Consider the following 22261-nt stretch of genomic DNA (forward strand, 5'->3'; position numbering starts at 1 on the left):
TAATGAATATCTTTTCCCATTCCTGGCCAGACAAGACACTGTATTATTTCCTTCTAGACAAGTACCTAACCCTTGGAATTCATTATTTCCATCACTTCTTGCAGCACTTTGTCCTTAGGGCTGAGCATAAGTGCCACAAGGCGGTTGTGACTGGAGCACCAAATGCCTGAGCCTGATTTCTTTCTGCTAGAGCTTTTTTTTTTTTGCTGGAAGAGCATACAGAGCATATTGGTATCTTTTGTAATCAAATATGTACACACACACACAGACATTCATATGTGCTCTATTACAAGTATCTTAAACTCCTTGCAGACTATGGGAGAAAAAACCCGACATTTTCATAATTTGTGGATATTGCCTGATACTTATACATTGAAATAATAGTTATGCTACAAATGCCAACTGACCACAACAATAGAAGATACCACGGGACAACTGCATTTTCACTTAAAATGATGACAACTGGAAAGTAGTTCTTGGAACAGAAATGACATTCACAGAAATGTGGAAGGGCTTCTACGAATAGATATACTGCTTAAACTCTCTTTACTTCTAATAAACTGCTAAGATAGCACAGCTGAGCTATAGAGAGAGGAATGCCTCATTTCTAATCTGTACTTCATTGTATTTTAAGTTTAGGAATTTTGCATAAATATAGATAGCAACAGCTGAACCAAATTCATACTATTTCATAAACTGAGGGGTTTTTAAGATGACAAATTATTATTTCCACTGTTCACTGTAAGTATAAAGAATATGCATATGAAAAGAGAATATTGAAGGCTGGTAGCTTTGTACAGTTCTGAAAAGGACTAAACTTTATGTGCATAATTAAAATAAGAGAGAGAAAAATGAAGTCCAATGCCAAATCCTGAACTAAAATAAGCCAAGAGTATTTGCTGCATGTAATCAAACCACCTCCACCTCTGTCCCCCAAACTGAAACACTGCACTGTGCATTCTGATGAACATCCTATCTTGGTATTTTCTCCTCTCCCAACCAACAAACTCAAAGAGCAAGAGACAGACAAAAGAAAGCTGATAGCACTGTTAAGCTTACCCACAAACAGGTCCATACTCTGTTATTAGTTTTGTGTGGCTTTCCCAAAAACCCTGGAAGAAAGAAAAATAACAAAGTATTTTAGAGAAATGCTTAGCAGAAGCTCTATTACACACTGTTTCTACCACTCACCCAAAGCTTTGAACCACTGCCAGGAGAACCATGGTATTAACTCATAACCTCACCTTTCTAATAATCTTCATATGTGACAAATACAGAGTCTAGAAAGGATGGCTGGAAAAACAAATCTCAACCCCAAAAAAGATCTGGACAGCCATGAAACACATTTTAACCAATGTTCCAAAATTTGTTACCATTTCATGATTTATTATATTTAAACTAACTTCATCATTTTGGTCCTGACTCCATTCTCTTTCAGATATGCAAATGGAAGGAAAATTAAAAGAGAAATTCGTGAGGGGATAAGCATATGAGTTACTACACAAAGGGGAAGCACAGGGAATATGGCAAGGTCATCCTATTTTGGTTTTATTCACATTATTAAAAAAATCCCCAAACCTGCCAAGGCAGAGTTTAGCACAAGGCAGTCAGTTGGTACACTCTGCAGAATAGTAAGCAGATTTATTTTTTTAAATTTTTAGTATTTTAACTGTCTTTCATTTTCATAATTGATGAAAATTGTTATCCATTTAGCTAAATAAACCTGCCACTGTACTCAATTGTTAGTGTTTAAATGAATTCAAATTGATCAATCTAAGGAAGGTGTGCAAAATATATCCCCTTAAGTGAACGATAAAGGATCTGTTTTAATGAAACTGCAATATTTGAGGACTGTACTCCATTGTGTTTGCAACTTGTATATGGAAAAAGTAACACATTTGATTGCATTAATCTGCATTTATATTAATGGAAGACAGACTATCTGATCTGTTTTCATTCTTAAGAGAAAATTCACTAACAAAGTAGGATACTTATGTCTCATATTGAATCTTTCTTGTGTTTTATGACACACCACAGAATATTAGCTAGAACAATACAAACTCCTGTAAATACATCTACTGCTGACATAAATAAACAAGCCCATGTAATGTGGGTATACTTTGAGAGTACTGTACCACACTGAGCAAAAGAAAATGTGGTAATCAAAAGTAATGATCTGACTTACCACCCTTGGGTGCTAACTTATTGTCCAAATTAGCAAAGCATTTGCCACCACCTACAGTCCTCCTGTCATAGAGTCCCTCAGTTTTTTCTTTTATTCTTATAGTACAGTTGTGTTTTTTTTTAAAATCCTGGACTTGTAATACCTTTATTCTACAGGACAATATGTCTCCAGTTTAAGGCAAGAACTCCAGATTTTCCTTTAGCTACAAAAATCACAGGATGACATGTAAGAAAAAACACTAAAGATAAAATTATGAAAGAGATGGATTAGATGACGGCCTGAGGAGAATGGGTATTGCCTGAAAAGAATATATATTCTCCCCTGAGAAGTTCTTCACTACTAAGGTAAACAGAAAAGATTCCTCATGCATTAGCACACAGAAACTAAGGTGGACAAAGCCTTTGTAATACCAGAAAAACATACAGCTAACTCAAAAAGGCTTTTGCCTGCAGACACCGTGGGAGGGGAAAAGGCACACATACACTCACACCGACCTGAGTTTTTGCTATAGAGATACTCCAGCCATTGCAGGACTTCAGCCTGCAGTTGCAATGAGTTTTCAGTACTGTAAAGGCTGTCTGCTGATGCAAGGGGGAATCCTGGGGTCAGATTCACGCAGCACTGTTCTCCAGGCGGCTGTTTAAGGCTGGTACAGCAGGCTCAGCCCACGGGCACACTCTGCCCACTGTGCCCAGGAGAGCAGCCCCAAGCTGCACAAACACACTGACATTTCCAGCCACGCTGCGGCACCAGCGCCACGCAGGGCACGGCTCGGGGTCACCGGGCACAGCCCCACCAGGGGTGCAAAGCACTGCTGGATCCCAGCTGCACTGGCTGGGCAGGGCAGAGGAACTGCCAGTCCTGTGGGACCATGCCAAATCAGCTCTGATCTCCAGCCCACTGCCCTCCTAGCCTGAGCCTTCAGCAAGGACACCCACACTGCAGCCTGAACCCTGCCTGCTCACTTGTGCTTTGGATTGCAAGCACGCACATAGGTATTGCACTTGCTGTACCCACCAGCTGCATTCCAGTGAGCCAGCAGGATATTAACATTTTCAAGAAGCCTAGGCTTTAAATGATTCAGTGGAAATGCCTTCCAGAAAGCCAGCTTCTTGGAAGAACTGCTTCTGGCTCACTACAGGAGGGGGTCAGGCAGAACACATTTCAAATCAGGTCTGTTAACCAGTAACTGATTTTCCACCTCCAGGACTCCTAAATAATTGCACTGGCTTAAAATTAACCACACTTTATTGTTTTTCCCTAAAGTGAGAAGTACTAGGCTGCAGGATGGGGGAAGAGAAGGAGGTGAAAAGCACCTGGGAAAGAGTGTAAGAAAGCATCCTCAGGAATAGAAGAAGCCTTCATTCTCTACGCTCCAGGATACTTTCTCATGCCGTGCAGCACTGCACATACATACCTACCACTTCCAGCCTCCACTGTTCCCCCCTGGCACCCACTGCTGTCCTGGCCTCCCTCAGGGGCCTGGTCAGCACCTGATAGCAGCTCTTATGGCATTGTAGTGGCCAGACCACAGACAAGGCAGAGAGCATGTGAATGCATCCCTTACACACCAAGGTACACCTTTCAGCTGGAGGAAGCTGGATCCATAAAAAGGCCCCTGTGTTTGCTCTTGATAGCCACAAGGAAAGCCAATGAACCTGCAAGAACTCAGAGTGAGGGGATAATGCCACATGGACGCAGCTCTGCCAGTTTTGTGGCTTCATCCCCAAACATGGCCTCCAGTAGACAGGTACTCTGAAAACATCCTCTTTCTCCTCTCCTGAGTCATGTTTGAAGCACAGCAAGCCTCTTAAGTGCTTTTGGTAACTTATTTATACTGGCTGAGTTTGGTTTGCTTCAACCAATTATTGCAGACTTGTCCATGTTTTATAATTGCACTTGTACTTAGTACCTATGACAAAGCCAAGCACCTGCTCACAATCAGCTGCTATTTTACAAGAAAATGGGAGCAGAGACCCCCATCTTTGCTTCCTTTCCTCGTATTTATCCGCTGGATGATCTGCAGTCAAACTCAGAAACGGCACCTGCTGACTTGTACCCAGTGGCTTTAACCTCCCTAAACCAGGAATTATAACAAAGCAACATGGGGATTAGGAAAAGAATAATCGGGGAGAAATGGAAACATATGTATTCTGGTTTTTTAGAAAAACAGAAGGAAACAGAAAATCAAAACAACACCCAGTATTACGGTATGACACTATGTGCATCAGGAAGAACTGTTGTGCGTTAAACATTCAGTAGTAACAATTAAAAGCATAGTTAGCAATGATGCTCCAAGTTTTAAAAAATCACTTAGGTTTTTCTTTGTTTGGAAGCTGCAGAATATGAGCTATCATCAACTCAGAAAATGGTTGGGCCAGGGGAACTTGTCACATGTGGCCCATACAATGAGGTACCAGCCTGAGGACAGTCCATCATCAGACTGGATAATGCAGGAGGTAGGGAAAGCTTCTTCCCCTGAAGAAAGTATATTTTACAACATCTGGTACACCATGGAAACAGCAGCTCAAGTGAGCTGACTGCTGCACACCCAGAAGGTACTTTGTTTACATGGCTGGCGGTTGCCTCCCTGCAGGGAATTTGCATTCTCCGCACCCTCTGAGTGTGTATCATCGGCTGCATCTGTGCATAGAACCACTCATAAGACCAAATCCTGCTCTCAGGGATACAGGCACAAACCCCATGGAAGAGAACAAGATTTGTGTCTGCATCAGACAAAGCAAAGTCTGGTCATTGCCAGCCATTTTTCTTGAGACGCTGAATGTTGAAGCTTCAGCTTGAGCTGCATACATGAAAGGGCTGAAATTGCTCAAGTATCCCCTCTCCTTTTTTTCGATAGACTCTGACACTCCAAGACAGATACTTCAGCAATTTTCTTCCTCATTGCATATTCACCTTGCTAGCTCCTCACAGCAAGGAAAAAATCTGTGGCAATGTCATCTTCCCTCCTTGCTGAAAATGGTTGTAGGCACTAAGCCAAAGTTTTCAGAAAGAGGCAGCATTTCATAGAGAAGCAATGCATTTGGATTTTTGGGGTGTTTAACATGAGGCATATTCAACCTATTCCTTTTAGATCCTGCAGATCTCAAGGCTGTAAATGGGAGATTACTCAGATTATATGGAGGTTGCTTTGAACATTTCATCTTACTGCAGGTGGAAAACAAATGATGTGGTTTATGAACTTAACTATGCTACTTCAGGGTCATGAGAAAAATGGTTTGAAGGGGTCCACAAAGCTGGGATCCAGCAGATGCATGCTCCTGACAGTAACTCAAAATTTGGACTATGAAACGGTTCCTAAAGAATGCAATGAGGGTAGCCCTTGCATTTTGTAGTGTACTGAATATCACAAAAGCTACTGAGCTCTGTGGAGATGGATGTGATGGGCCCACCAAAATTCACTGCAAGTGGGAAACATTACCCATGGAAGAACAGCCAAGGGGAAAAAAGCTTCTTTTGTTGCTCCCTTCTGAAAAGTATCAGATATTATCTGATGTCAATCACTTTACCAAGACACCCTGGACTCAAACTTGTGACTCAGAAGGCAAAGATGCCACATCCCATAAGTAGTCCCATATATGCTCCACCTTTACCCCCCTATATCAGATGTGATTCTCTGTTTCATTGTGATAGTAATAATCACAGTGTCATTGTTCAAGTGCACACCTCATATCAAGAGATAAAAAAATCCATACAGTTATTTATGGTACATAATGACAATAAAAAACATTTATGGATCAGATTTTTAGCATTCAATGAGCTTTCGCACATCTTTTTTATTTAGACCACCTGAAAAAGAAAATTGCTAATAACCTAGTACCCAAAATGATTTTTTTTTAACACAAGCCAACATTTAATTAAAGCAACCTTGTATCAGTCTGCAACCTTCTTTGAAGGAATAACCCCAGACTGTACATCATCTCCAGTAATAATCCTAGTGAAATCACTAGGATGCCAGCAGACAAGAGGAGGAACACAGCATGAACTTCTAAGCAGACTGATTCTGAGCTATGTACATAGTTTGTTTCCTTTGATCATTACCATTAATGGTTGTCCTCTGTGTGCAATTTGGTTTAATTTATGTGTGTGTCATTTCAGATTTTAAAAAACACATATAGGCCTTCTAAATTTATTAAAGGCAGCCTTCATACCCCTAATAGTTATTAAGAGAGGTTAGTGTTATGTAATTAAGTTAATCTCATCTGTAAAGGCTAATTAACTGAACACTAATTGAATCTGCATATGAAAATTTGGACAATGTGTTCTCATTACACAATTTTAAAAAAATTACCTGAGCTAAATACCAAACAAACTGTAAATTTCTCTCCTTCTACCTTTTCAGATCTTTAATAAAAATTAAGCAGGCAGGTTTATTTCTGTGATCTGTGTTAGTCCTTGTTGTCCTTAACAAAGATCTGTTGTCTCACTTCAGAGAAACAGCTTTAGTCCCTCCCTGAAACATGGATATTTCTCATCTTGTGTGAGCTCCTCCTTTCTGCCCTTACCCCATGCCTCTCATTGCCCTCTTCTTCTGCCACCTCTCCCACCCTGAGAGGACAAAGGTTCTTTGGTTCAAATCATCACACAAAGGATAAGAAGGCATCTGGATATCACCTTAACCAATCCTATCACCCAAAAAGATCAGATGGCACAGTACACTTGGGTCACGCCCATTCAGCACCGCAGCTTAAAGCCACTTTGGCAGATTTGGCAGGGCACTACCTTTTTGTCCCCAAAGACCATCCACCACTGAAGTACTCATCTCATCCGTCTTCGCCTGGGTGTGCCAGCCTTACAAAAGCAAGATGTGTTTTGGACCCTTTTCTGAGGTTTGCCTTTTCTTGAGACATTTACTGTTTAAACCAGTCAAGTTTCCAAATGGGAATTAAGAAAAGCACATCATCTTTTCTGGTATTTGCCGTTTCTCCCCATTAACTAGGTTAGTGGGTGATTCTAATAGGCTGAAGTATTGGAAGGAGGGGGAGCCAAGGAAGCAAACACAGAGTGGAAAGCCTGACCTCAACAGCATGCAAGGTTTCTCAGTGCATGGGACCCTGAGTCCTCAGATTTTCCTCACAAAACCCACCATGTGTTTTTAACATCAGAATTGAAAGCACCTGCACTGCCCAAGTGGATAGCTGGATGGAGCAGCTCCAGCCAGTCACAGTCCCTCAGGCACCCCGTGGCACCCCACTTCACAGCAAATACTTAATGGAAAGAGGGTGACCGAAATGGGAAAAGGGATACACTGCTTGTCATCTTTCTTTAGGAAAATAATATATTTTCTAGGAGAGGGAACAATGAGAGATGCACACAGATTTCAGTAATGCATTTGGTCTGGTGGCTGAGGAACCATTGTCACACACAAAAGGATGAAAACCAAGATAAAAAACAAAAGACTGTAAACATTGAAGCTGTGGGGAAGTGAGTATAGATGGAGTAGAAAGAAAGGACACAGCCAGAAAAGGAGGAAATCCACGGTTTTCTCAAGGGTCAATTGGGGACAAACCTTGTTCAATGTTTGGAGGACTGAGTTTGGCACAAAAGGGAGCCAGGCTTCAGTGGAGTTTCTGTTTCTGAAAAGACAGATCCTTTCCTCAGCAGGCAGAGAGACTGAGATTGTCATACTAGAAGAACTGGATAACCTGAAGAACCTGAACAACTGCAGCTGAGGAGAGCCTTTAGTGGAAAGCAAAGCTTCATGCCTTAGAGAGAGACTATGTTAACTCCAAGAATTTCTGCAGTAGTAGGTGATTGCTTGAAAATAAGACAGAAGTGAAAAACCTGGATGGACACATTAACCATCAGATAAAGATGATGGAAAATGTATGATGGAAAAAAGTATGACGGAAACTACAGATGTAGAGTATCTGGGATAGGCTTCCTCTGGAATGCTGCATGTAAATCTGATGAGCTGCCACTTTCAAAATGAATGAATTAAAATGGAACAAGTGGAGAAAAGGGTTATGAGGATCTTTGGGGAACAGAAGGCCTGTCTTACAAGTCATAATTAGTAGAGTCCATTTTAGCTAACCAAAGGTTCGTTTTAGCAGACCAAAGGGAGGAGACATGCTTGCTGCCTAGAACTGTACTGGGGGGAATCACCAGGGAGAGAAAAATATCTATTTAATATAAAGGCCTATATTACTAGAAGATCAAAGTAGTATAAACTGGCTGAGGATAAATGTTGCTTGAAATTAGATAAAAGTTATTGACTATTGAAGTAGCAAGGTTTCAGAAGCCTTTTAGTCAGCACAGTGACTGAAGAACCTCAAGAAGGGTTTTGAGGCACAGGAGGCAAGACATGGATAGTTATAAAAAATTAAGCGTAGGATGAATAACCCAGGTCATCTACACCTCAAGGAGATCTACAGTCATTTCTAGAATAAGAGGGACTCTTCTCATGGAAAAGATTTACTACACTTTCACATGTGTACACTGCATTCACACTTCTTGACTCACCTTAACATTCCAACTCATTCTCATATAGATACAGTCTCATACATTAATTTGGCACAGTGCAATGAGATCCTTGCTTTCTTTTTGTCTCTTTTTTTCAATCTCATTTCACTTTACAAACTTCATTTTCACAACATCTCTGGGCTGTTAAATGCCCATCTGTCACAGGTGGGGAGTTGGAAGTACACAAGATTAAGCAATTTGCCAAATGCCACACAAGAAGTCAATGGTAGAGCCAGAGACAAGCTGAAGTTTTCACAATCCTCCTCCTTGGTAGCTTACAATAACATTCCTTCTCTGCCACAGAAACACAGGCAGTATATGAGAAAGGAAAAGAATACCAACAAATTTGATCTGTTTCTGAGCTTTCAGACATATCACATGCTTGAGGCTTTGAAGAAAGGCATGAGGAAAAGTACCTAATATTCAGGGCTAACTCTGAAATGCTTTAAGTAGAGGGAGGTCTCTTCCTCACCCAACTGTTAGCTTAGGATTGAATTACTCTTATAATATGCATAGCTACAAATGTAATTAGTCATAAAATTATCCAGACCCTCAAATTATTCCAGCGGCTGTATTCAACTCTCTGATTATTGCAATGATAAATTCTGCAGCCTGATGACACTGGCTAGAATAATATTTCTTTTCATCTATTTGAAAGTTACCTGCTGTTAGCTTAGATCTTGTTTATACCCTCTATAGAGATAAAATTGCAAACTTACTATTTTTACTTAGACTATTGTCTAAATAACACTTAACCCTGCTAGGCCCTTATTTTACTTCATAGTAAATGTCACAGATGACACCTATTCAGGCTTCTAGGAACCTTTGTCCAAACCAGAAAACATGTCATTATGAAGACATCCACAAAGACAATTATAGTTTGTTCAATGTGTGTTCATGAAAGGCTCCATATGAGGTCTTGCAGACTCACTGCAGTTTCTGATCCTTTGATAAACATATTTATAATAAGCCCAGAAACTAGGAAAAAAATAGAAAGGAACAATGGATTTATTTTTTTTTACTAAAGTACGTAATTTCCACTAAACATCTTCTAAGTTGTCTTCTTTCCAAACTAAGTGTAATTCTCTCCTACACAATCTCTACTTACATGTAATTCCACTGGATTGCTAACCACCTTTGCTGCCTTAATATTACTGTATCTTCAAATTACAACAGGAAAACAGAGAATTACAGTGCTCTCTATAGGAGGGAGTTCATTGTACAATAGAGGACCACTGCAATGTGGATTTTCACTGTGAGCTCAATGTCTCAGATGGATTAGCATAAGCATTCAGCACATCTCACTAACAGTTAATGAACTTTATTAGTTATTTTTGCTGGCCTTCCTTAAGAGAAGCAAAACAGTCACTGCATAATTTGAAGAAATGAAAACTTCTTGTAGGACATACAGACCTGGGGGCTAAATCTAAGGAAAACCAAGATTTGGGGAGCACTCTGACAACACAGCACTGTTTCTGAGGGCATCAAAGGGGCATTCAAAGAAATGAAGGTTGACTTCTTTCCCAAGAAAGGAAGTTAGAGAATCTTTCTTCCAAGGAGTTTTTCCACTTCAGAGGAGTGTCCCCTTCCTTCTCAGACCTATCAACAGCAGACTCCTTCAGACTATGAAAATGTCATTTTAAAGCATAAAATATCTTAACTGAACCCACTGTGAAAAAGTCTGTCTTGGGTGCCACAGAGTGCAAACAGACTTTGAAATAAGCACTGGAAAAATTGCACATCCTTGTGCAAATCTTGGCCCCTTCACCTACAGAATCAGGATGACAATGATTAAGCTTTCTTTTCTGATGCAAACTCTAGGCCATCTCATACTGCTCACTAATGCCTAAGTGGGTACTATTTGGGTATTGTGTACCATACTCATCTATGGGACACAAGATCCCTCATTCAGTGGGTGGTATCTTGGCCTCCTCAGACATTCCCCTTGTATAGTGCTAGGGGTCTCTGTCATTGTTTATTAACTGGTTATAAAATCCATGCCACCTAATTTTCTGTGACCATCAGGTTTAAAACTATGAAACATACACTTAATATAATCACACATGAAATAACTTAAGATCATCACAAATTTAGCTCTCAAATTTTAATTTTTTTATTGAGATGACACTAAGACACAAAACAGAATCCAAACCAAAGCACTACACAACATCCAGGGAAGAGACGTGGAAAGATCATTACGTGTGACAGACCTTAATCATGCCACTTAATGCATTACTGAAAGATACCAGGACTATTTCTGTATTTTAACATGGCCAGACAAGCTCGGCTTCCTTTTGTCCAATTTCCACCTTGGATGGGATCCCACATATGGATGCAGCTTTCAAGCATGAAAAGAGAAAAATATCCCCATAGATTGTATTGGCCTCTGACAGAGAGCAGAGCATGCTGCTATCTGCAGCATGGATAGGCCAGGCATAGGCATGACAGGTCCCTTTTGCTCCTATCTATCACATGACACCTCTCTAAAAGCCACGAGGTTAAGGGTAGATACATCAGCTTGACACACACAGGGCTTGGGGTGATCCCATATATTCAGCAGGGCAGGAGGGGGAATGTGTCTGCAGAGCAGCATCTTCAGCCTAGCCATGGGAACAAACACCCCCAGTGCTTCATCCTGCTCCCAGAGCAGACACGCCACCAGGTAAGACAGAACTACCCCAAAGCACTATGGACAGAGATGGGCTGTAAAATTATGCGCAGAATAGAATAGTTTTATCCCTTTGGCAATACAACAAACTGTAGCCCCAACAGCCACATTACAGCAGGCAGTTGACTCTTCGCATACTTTAAAGTAACTGTTCCAGCAAAATCTCCTTGTTTTCATAAGGTAAGTTACTCTTCATGTTCTGTCTTGAAGCCAAACACTGTTTTAGACCCAAGCCACCCATGTGGTAGCTGGTAGGATCTGAGCACAAAAACCAGAAACACTAGAAAGCCATATCAAGCCTCCCTGGAAAAGGATTAGGAAGAGGCAGACAGAAACACACAGTGCCAATCCCTGTGTGGGCTGGAGAGAGGATTGCAGAGAGCATCAGGAGCTGAGATAGCACAGGGAAACTAAACAGGAGACTGCAGTGGAATGAGAATTTGGGGGCTCTAGCAATCAGTAAGATCACTGGCTAGCACAGGATGTGTCAACCAAAGTCAGAGTTTCAACTATGACAAATTCAGAGACAGAAGAACTCAGGTTTGGAAGTGGAGATTGAATTGGCTCCTATCAACCATTCATTTCTGTTTCTAGATCATCACTCAAGGCTGGATTCTGCAGCAGCACCAGCGAAAAAAAACCCACTTGTCAAGCCATCTGGGTTTGCTTCTTTTTTTAATGAATGATGCTACACACCTGCAAATACCAGATATTTTCCAGAGGAACCAATGCATTTAGCTGTCCTTTTATAACTGAATTCATCTGCACACAGAAAAGGAGAAAGGTGATTGGCACCCTTATTCAGTACAACACTTAATGCAGGCCTAGATGTTTTGGCATAAGGCACAAAGTCAAGAGCAACCACTGCTCCTCCCTCTCCCTGTGAATTAACCACATCCCTAAGAGACTGGGTCACTGCTGGAAAGTAACCACTGCCAGGGATATAAAACAACATTCCCATCCTCCCCATAAAGCAACCACCTGGAGGGACTGGAGAGAAAAACAGCACAACCAAGCTCCTGATGAAGACATCATCTCAGACAGAAAACTGTCAGCACTCTTTCACTCTCCTGCTTTTCTTATGTACATGGTACACCTGTACAGAGCAGAGGGTTTGCACATTCCCAGGTCCAAGAGGGTCACTTATTTTAGGTAATGCTTTCAAAGCAGGGGCTTTCTTCTGAAGGTCCTCAAAGAAAAGGGGACCCCTGTTGGGTAAACAGTAAGACAAATTATGGGACATTTGAATGACTAAATCTCTCTAGAAGTAAGATGCAAAATGAAATGATGCACAGTGAGAAGAGGTGCTAAAAGTTTAACCTGACTTCAAGGCTTGTCCCACAGAAAAAGGCACGAAGGAGTGACCACCAGACAACATGGCATCCATTTATGTCCTCTGAAGTAAAGAGGCAATCCCACCATACCACTGGGAATAGCACAGGGCACCCTACAAAAGTCATGGGGAAGCTCTGGCCAGTGCAAGATTTAGCAGCAGTGCTAGCTGATCTCTAAATCCAGCCCTTGATCAACAGGAAAATACTGGCATGACCAGAAGGAGAATGGACTCCAGGACCCCAAGGGCCTTTCATAGACACAGGATGGTTTCCTTGCTTAAACTTCATGGATAAAACTGGGAGGTTTTACCAATTGTGATGGTTTTGGCTCAGGTAGAGTTGTTTTTCTTCACAGTGGCTAGAATAGGGCTATGTTTTAGATTTGTGCTGAACACAGGGTTAATAATATAGAGATGTTTTTGTTATTGCTGAGCAGAGCTTACACAGAGCCACTCCAAAAACTTGGCTTCTTCATCATGGATTTGTGTTAATGCCTCTTTTTAACTCAAGATATAAATTACAGGGTTGATGTGGAAGAGCAAGACCCAGATGAAGAGTGTATATATCAGTCCTCTGACTCTCCTGCCAAAATTTCAGGCTAAAAATGTTATATGTACACCTCCCTACTTATATGTAGGAAAGTATCTCTATATATTCATAACAACCTCAGGTTATTATTTATATGACAATGTAGGATGCACAAGAGAACCAGGTCCCCTAAAATACAGGCAAATATCTCAGCTCCTGCAGAACAAGTCATTCCTAGAGGATGATAGATTAAATTCAATTAAAGGAACAGATATGAAGCACAGTCTTCAGAGCAGAGTTCCTCTCTCTCACAGATCCTTAACAGAGTAGCTGGACATTTAGTTTTGTTACATGCCAAAATCTTTGTGCCTTGTAAAGAAAGAGGCAGGAAAGGAATGTTAACGACCTCTTTTTACAGTAGCCAGTTGTCAGAGGGGGTGGGAGAAAACAAGCCACATGGAAAACAATTGCCAATTTGTGGTCTTGACCATTTAAAAATGGATCCCAAAATAGTCTGCTGAATTGTTTCACCCGGAGCAAAATTACCCATGAATACATATGCATGCACACAAAAACAACATCTCTTGACGCAGTGCTGATGGTGACTGCAGTCAAGGAAGAAGCATTATTGCATTCCACATTGTGAAAAGACCACAATGCAGTAATTATTCTGAAAGGTTTTCACAAAGCACAATTATTAAGCTAACATTATCCTATTATTGTTTGTTGCTATGGAGATAATATAATCAATATATTTTCTGGATTGATTTTTTTAATACTACTAGCACATTGCCCAATACAGCAAGATTTAACTCAATGCATTAACTGATTTTAGTTTATGATTGGCAAAGTCTTGAGGCAATAGATTGCAATCCATCTCATGCCTATTATTCTATCAAGACACTTAATGTCAAAATCTCTGCTGCAAAAGCAAGTTTACTTGTTGAAAATGAGAAAAAGGATAACAAATCTGTCTGAAGAGATGTAATCTTTTAAGCATGAATTTAACACTTATTTCTATTTTTCCTAAACCAAATGAAAATTACTAAACCGACTACAAAAGTAGTAGAAAAGCAGGTTGGGTTTGAACTCAGCTTAAGGTACTTGTTTATTCCAGAGGGGATGTTTTGAGGCATTATCCTCCTGGGTGTAACATAAGCTTTTCCTGCAGCAACAGGGAGCATCAATTGTGGTACTGTGCCAGAGCCTACTGGTTGCAGATGCAAGTCCAGAGTCCTTGTCACAACCTCTTCCTGCACAAGCTCAGGAACCACTGGCTACCTGCTCCCATGCCCAGTGGACGCTTGGGTCTTCATCTCAGTGGGTGGTGAAGCAGAAGTGTTACAGCCACAGCCCTCAGTTTCCTTGCCCAGAAAACTGCAAGCACACTTCCTTTCTTTCAAGTCTCCCTCTCCAGATGATAAGCTTTCAGCATATCAAGGGAATGCTCCTGTGTTAGGACAGTGGTAAGTTCTGCACAAACCTGAGTTCCAGACTTTTACAGGACAGTAATACAATGCATTAAGAGGCTTCAATCCTGACGCCGTTGTTCCAGTCTGTTACCTCACCTATCCAAAGATGGGCTCATCACTGTGAAACGTCTTTTAACATATAGTTAAATAACAACAATAATAACATAAAGCCTTTTAACATATAGTTTCTGTAATAGTTCAGAGAAGGATTTTATCGTGTTTTCCCACTCCCCTATGGCCATACTGTGATGAATTACCTTTTCATCTTTTTGGTCATAGAATATCTTGGGTTGGAAGGGACCTTTAAAGGCTTTCTAGTCCAACCACCTTCAGTCAGCAGGGACACCTTCAACAGGATCAGGTTCCCCAGAGCCCTGTCCAAAGTTTTCAGGGGTGGGAAACCTCAGTTTCCAGAAACCTGAGTCCCAAAGGTGACAATATTTTTTCAGCATAGTATATGCTTAAGACAAAACTAAGTGCAGCAGGCTAGACTTCGCATAACTAAATAAAAGTAGTTATAGAAACATTTAGAAGTACCAATACCTGTTAACTCCTGTGACAAATCATATGGTTACACTTTGGGGTACCAAAACACAGCTTTAGCTTCCTTGGATTAGACACCAGTACATAAGCATTTTGTCCATGGAGCACACAGCCGCTTGATAAAATGTGAAATCACAGCAATTCCACCTTCTCCCTTCCCTAAAGACACTGGATTGGGTGGTCTTGTCTTTCTGTGTAAAATAGGCTGGGGCTCAGTAATGTAACTTTTGGACTGTCTGGAGGGGATCCATCAGGAATGATCATTCACAGATTAAATATGTTGCCTATGCAATGCAACACATCTGGCCCGTCTGGCCCAGGGGATAATTAATAGAGTTAGGAATGCACATTCACAGCCCATCCCCTGCAAGTCTGCTGTGCTGACACTAATGCATGCAGATCTAGGGCTGGTCTGTGATACACCTCTGTCCTCCGTGCTCGGGCTGGCACAGGTCATTGTCCATCACATCAGTGATGCCACTTGTATTCTAAAGGATACCAAATTGCTATCTGGGCATGTGCCACAAGATAAGCACATACACAAGATAACCACATACATCGGGTTGCTTGCCTTCCCACCTTGTTTACTTTTATGCTGATTTATAAATGCTTTTTCTGCTGGATGGGCTTAGACAAGCAGGTACAAGACTGCCCTGGTTACAGAAAGGGTGTAGACTTTCAGCACTGTGTGGGTGTGACCATGCTGTTATTCCGTACCAGCCACATCATCGCTGTGAGGAGTGCTTTCAGCAGCAAAAGTCAGGCACTTTTTTGGTCCCTCCCTGACCGGAAGGGGCGGGGGAAGAGAAGTGGCTTATTTGGGCTTTAATTTCCTCCTGGTGTTAAAAGAATAGCATGGATATTCATCCAGACAGGCTACTGGCACATGTACAGCCTTAAAGGACCCCATCTGCTACTGCATCCGCACAGTAAAGTACTGCTTAAGACACACCTTTCTGTCAAGTATAAAGAAAAACCTCATTTGTTTCTCACACCGACTGCCTGCTGTCCACCATGACGCCCTAGCATGCAACAGCTCCAAAACTCTGCAAAAATAAAACTAATTTAGTTAGAGGCAGGCAGGGAATATCAATTTTGGTAACAGGAATGATACAATTACATTCCTTAGCAATTAGTCTCCGTAACAGACAGACAGTATCTCTAGTAAATCCTCTGCAGGCCTGATTTTACCAGTCTCATTGATAGCGAGCAGAGCCTACTAGCAAGTCCTACTTCATTTCGGTGCTGGTGGACCAAGATGCTCCTTAGCAAAAGTAAAGCAATCGGTGTCAAACTGAAAAGGCTGAGTTTCATCACACTTTGCTCTGTTAAACACTGTAATTGCTGCGTACCACTTTCTAGCCAAAGACTACCTTTTTTTTTTAATTGATCAAATAATAAAAATTATTGTTATTGTTGTTATTATTACTACTACTATTATTATTAGTCCACAACACAGAGGTTGAACTTTGCTGCTGGAGGGTAACCTCACATGTAGCAGAGTCATGCAGCAGCAAAAGACATGGCACTGAGACATCTGTTGGAGGGGAGTCCCATCCTTGCACAGCAGGACTTCTCCTGGAGCTCACATTTCCCACCCTATCTGTCCCCAGCCACTGTGTTGACCCAGTCTACTCCAGGAAGATGCTGGGATCCTCCAACCTTAACTCAGTGACTTTTGCTTCACACACTAAGAAACATTTCTGCACCAAAAGGGCTGTCAAGCTCTGAGCAGGCTGCTTAGGGAAGCAGTTGAGTCACCATGCCTGGAGGTATTTAAAAGACCTGTAGATGAGACACCTAGAGACATGGTTTGGTGGTGGATTTGGCACTGATCACGGTTGGACCCAAAAATCTTTTGCACCCTATAAGATTCCACGTACAACAGAGCCTTAGCAGGAACAGGGGAAGGACAGCCTTCCACCGGTCCAAACACAGTGCAAAGGGCTCCTGTAAACTGCCTTCTCTACTACCTCCACAGCTAAATATAACTGAACCTGAAACACTTGGCCCATGCTTATGCAAAAAGGTGGATTTGAGATGGGAGGTTGGAGGGGAAGCCTGAACCACGCGCTGCAGAGCTCCCTTGCCGGCTCCAGAGCAGTGCTGTGCTCTGGGAGACAGGAGCTGTTCAAATGTTTTGACAGAACACGCCGATTCCTCGGGAATGTTTTTATTCTAGTCGATGTGCCAATTCCGCACAGATTTCCAGCAGAAAGCAGGCAGACTGTCTGGGTCTGCTGAATTAAAACTACTTCACCCAGAAAGAAGTTGCATTTTTAGACTATTTTTACTCAATCCATCATTGTATTTGTTTTAGTCAGTTTGTTGGATTGTTTTCAATTTTACCTGGAAATACCATTTTTTTGCAGGATCTAAAGACAGGCCAAAAGCCATCAAAACGCTGTAGAAAATTAGGCTGAAGCAAAAGACCACTGAAGACTTTTGAGATATAATTTTGTACATAAATAATGCAAAGAGATAAACAAGGAAACACAAAAATTAACCATGTTCTAACTAGAACTGCCTAGTCTGGTTCTGCAAGAACCCAAAACCTCCATTTTTGCATTTGCGGTTGTCTTTCAAAGGCTTTCTTTTTTCCCTTTGCCTTAGGGAGTTATTTATAGGGCTATTATAATTTGAGGTCTGGTCTTCTCGTGGCAGGTCCTCCATCCAGGAAATGAAATAGCATTAGAAAATGAAATCTCGCGTTTATGAGGTCTTAGAGATGGCTCCCTGGGGCACTGGGGGGAAAACAAAAGAAGTAGGGAGAAATATAAACACAAATATAACTACAAGATACTTGCAAGGTCTCTAATTCTATCTGTGATGAACTTTATGAGACTCTTTATTAAAATAGAGACCTCTGATATAAGGTCACCAACAGCTTTTTTCCCCCCAAAGCTCTCCCATTTCCCCCTTCTCTGTGATCAAGTGTCTTTTCCACATCACCTTGGCTGCAAGGTGCTTCTTCCCTAGATTGCCTTCAGAAGTGGAACAAAAATAAGGATAAATCAAGTGTTCCACTTCCTCCTTCTGCCTCATCACACACTTCTGACAATGTACCACATGTTGCAGCGTATTAACAGATCAAGGCAGATGTGTTCACGTCTCTGCAAAAATCATGTATCAATCACCAATTTCTAACTCATAACCCCCTCTGTGCTTTCTTCTTAGACAATTCTCTAAGGCCACAACATCCCTTATCCTATCTAGGCCTTATCACCCCCTGCTTTTTCTCAATACATGGAAATAAAAGCAAATGAAGGCAAATTAGGGAAGACTTTGGTGCTCACCATCCCCTTTCTCTATGTGTCCAAAGAGAGGCTTCCCTGCAACACTTTCTCTTTCCATGCATTTTTTCCCCTTTTACCTTTTGAGTGAACAGGGAAAGCGCCATTCAGAAGAATGAAAGCCATGTTTAAAGTCCCACTCAGCTTCACAGAGAATATTTAAACTCATCAATGTATGTGACTTCTTATTGCTCCCTTAGCCTAACTTTCACTAATCCTGCCTAAACCAACTCAGGCATCATCCTGCCTATAAAAGTTAACAATTTTCTATACTCACAGAAACAAATAAAAGCCATCAGATATAATACATAAAAACTACAGAAATTCATCAAATAGCAAAGACTAATTTACAATTATTTTAATGTTTATTTCTTGCATACTTTATTATGAAAATACATAGTTAAGAATATTTTGAAACATGTAGCTCAGTTTCTTTTTCTCTTGATAATTTTCAATTTTCTTCTAATAACATAAAATAAGTTACCAATGTTTAGTGAGGTTTTTTTGCTACCTGAATATTTAAAACTTCCCAGGACAACTATCCAAAGATAGCTCTTCACTTCACTTTTCCCTCTGCCTTTTTATAAATCTCTTAAAATTCATAGAATATTACAAAATTAAAGAATCTAAGTGGGGGAAAATAGCTAATAATTAATAAACAAAATCAAAAATTTAAAAGTCCAAGGACAACCAAAGACAATCATTCAATTCATCCATTCATCAGCACTCCATGATGACAAAGTCAGAAAGAAAATACAGCAATTTGAAACACATTTCTTTTTAAAGCACACAGGTTTGTTTAGACTTTCTGTTGATTCTTCTTTTCTAAAAACCAACCAACCAAGAAACCACCCAACCACAATAAAAAACCCAGTCAGGTCTCAAAAAAAACCCTGATTAGATTCCAACTCTAGCTGATTCTTGTTTCACATTACCATCCAAATTTAGACATGCACCGAAGCCACTGAGGCTGTGGAGAAACAGTTTAACTTTTGAACTTTCTACCTCTCTGATAAGATTGGTCCTTTCTTACTCTTCAATGTCTTTCTAAGCAACTTGTTCTTCAGGATCAAGCTGCATAAATGCTTATAAAAAAAAAATAAACGGAAATTCAGAAAAAAAGCTGTAAAGAAAGTAGCTTTTCATTTATTTCTGAGAAATTAGAAGAATGCCGAGCACACAGTGGCCAAGTTACAAGTGCCACTTCGCAGTTACTGAAGCCCTCACAGTCCTGCCCAGTGCCTACCCTACAAACTCACCCTGCCTTTCCATCACATTAATTTGGCTACAGGCCATGAGTATGACCTGATTTCACGCTCAGTCCCTCTTAGGGAAAGTTAGATTTCAACTCTACATCCTGCCTGGGAAGGGGGAAAGTGGGAAGAACCCAGAAGATCATGAGTCTTACAAAGCTACCAGGTGGTGATGCCATCCTAGGTGCACTGCAGGCAACCAGAAGGCAGCACACAATGAATACCAGGGATTTACCAGCACGTGTTTTAACAGGGTGTTCTTCAAAGCCTTCATTTTAATAAAGCCTTACAGAAACCAAGCCTAGCTATATGCAGTGGATCAGACCCACAGCAGCTGTACCTGCCTATTCCCAGAAAGGACAAGGATATATCTTGCTTGTCACCCTTTCAGGATGACTTGCTGTACAGAAAGCCAGCCTCTTATCTGAAAAGACATGTCGTGCTGTAAACATTTCTAGTGGAGCTTGGGTTAGCAGCACTTGTAAGAAAACCCTAATGAAAATAAATTGTTATGTATTTACCCATATGCTGAGGAGCATATGGCTAATGCATTTAGACACTGCTAATGAAGTTAAGACTCTGCTAAATTTGTTGGCTCATGGATAACAACTGTTCACAATACCCAATCTGAGCCTGTTATAATTTTAGCATTACAACTGATACCTGGCCATTATTATACATACTTCTCTTGCTGACATAGAAGTACTGGATTTCTGGATGCGGGGTTCTCCACATAGAATAAGAAGGTGAACAACATAGGATGCTTCCAAACTCCAAATTGACAGGTAATGTGAGTGAGTTACAATTTCATGTAAAATAACAAGAATTGGTCTTATTCATCATATCTCTGACTGTTGCTTTCTTTCTTAATTTCAAGGACTAAAAGATTTTATCTATTCCAGCCCCATTCCTTCCAGGCCAATGCAACTACAGGCAAAACTGAAGAGAAGGCAGTCACACCCAAGAAGTAGTGCTGCTTTTTAGAAGTTCACATGTCAAAGCCCATAGAGTTTACTCCAACAGCTATTGGAATTCCCCTGTTCAAACACATCCCTACTTTGCTGCTTTTCAAGGTGAGGGTCCCTACTTCTTCCGGAGCCCAAGGTAAAGTCTGGCTTGTGACTACTCTGGCTCTACCTTTATGCTACTACCTTTGCAACTACACATTCTCTCAGCCCAAACACTGTGTGCTCAGTTGCTTGGGTTCACTGTTGCTGCATGTCAGGCCTTAATTTAGCAGTACACGCTGCTTGAAGAGCAGGCTGCATAGCAAATTCCAGAGGGTTATGTGATGAACGTGCAAATATACTCTCCAAAAGATAAAACACGTGGCAAACTTCCCTACACCATTTTCACAAGCCAGGTGTCATTTTAATGATGCAGACCTCTGCTCTGACTGATCTTGGGTAGTCATTTGGCAGCTGCCACCAGAAACCCATCAAAGGACAGCGGTCAAGGATGGCATAGAAGAGAAGTATCCTTCAGGACTGCTATCTTGGGGACCACCTCACTCAGATACCTTCATTCACAGGCCAGAACTCGGGCCTGGCATTCATTCACAGCCCCAATTGCTCTGCAAATATTGCAAAATCATATAAATTCCCTCTGGCCTTGGAGGGTCCCAGTCCATTCAAGACAGTGATATCAGCTTCCCCAAACCTAACAGGTTCCAGAGGAGTTGTCCAAAATGTTTCACCATAACCTGATCAAAAAGCAAACCTATGTATTCAAGAACACCATCTTTACTGTTTTGCAGGTGGATAAAAGAGGCCTAAGGAGAAGCAAAAGAAAGAGGTTTGCTTACCCAGAAAAGAAGAAACCTTTGCTCCAGTCAGACTTGACCAAAACCACACTGAGAGTCTGAGGAAAGCCAGGAGCATGATTAGGGAGTCTCTTCTCACTTTCTGTGCTGCCACAGAAAACATCATCCTCTCTCCACTTAAGAGCTACCAGTTGCCTCAACCATTGCCTCTTCCCCACCTCCTCCCCCGCAGCATTTAAGAAGGCAAGTATGAAGTGTGTCAAAAAGAACAACTAAAGCATGGGTTAAGGGACACCAAAAACATGATGATGCTCATTAATGAAGTCTGCATCTCCTTCTAGGGGCAACTGCCGAGGTCTATGGGAAGCATACACACAGTCCTGCACAAAAATAAATGTTAGAGCTGCTCTAGGAAAAAGCCACATCATCAGCACACCATTCCTTGTAACACAAAAAGGAATTGCTTCTTCCCTCAAAGGAAAAATTGTATGAAGAGACAGAAGAGCAAAGGCATCTGTCATGACCACTACCACCTTCATTGCATGAGTCACCATCTTTTACCAGCAAGACAGAGAGGATTCATCCCCTTTCTCTATCACATGAAATCTACCAGTGCTTTCTGCACCCTAATACTGTCTCAGCATCCATAAACGTTATTTAAAGTTGACGTCACATTCAGGTGTATCTTGCAAACACGGTTATGGGAAATGCTGCAAGTGCAAAGAAGCTGAGGACATTGT

General features: G+C 41.2%; 1 protein-coding gene across 11 annotated transcripts in view; it reads right to left on the reverse strand.

The window, feature by feature from the left end:
• TBXAS1 (thromboxane A synthase 1) overlaps positions 1 to 22261 on the reverse strand; it is a 258727-nt gene that overhangs the window by 147921 nt on the left and 88545 nt on the right. For 10 of the 11 annotated variants that reach the window (XM_033514764.1, XM_015628575.2, XM_033514763.1 and 7 more), the window contains one exon: positions 1060 to 1112. In XM_033514764.1, the coding sequence (XP_033370655.1) occupies positions 1060 to 1112 (53 nt within the window). Of the gene's footprint in view, positions 1 to 1059; positions 1113 to 2679; positions 2864 to 22261 lie in introns of those variants that run through there. The other variant, XM_033514767.1, reaches the window with a different exon arrangement.

This window comes from Parus major, chromosome 1A (assembly GCF_001522545.3).
Source record: "Parus major isolate Abel chromosome 1A, Parus_major1.1, whole genome shotgun sequence".
In the NCBI taxonomy this organism is placed as follows: domain Eukaryota; kingdom Metazoa; phylum Chordata; class Aves; order Passeriformes; family Paridae; genus Parus; species Parus major.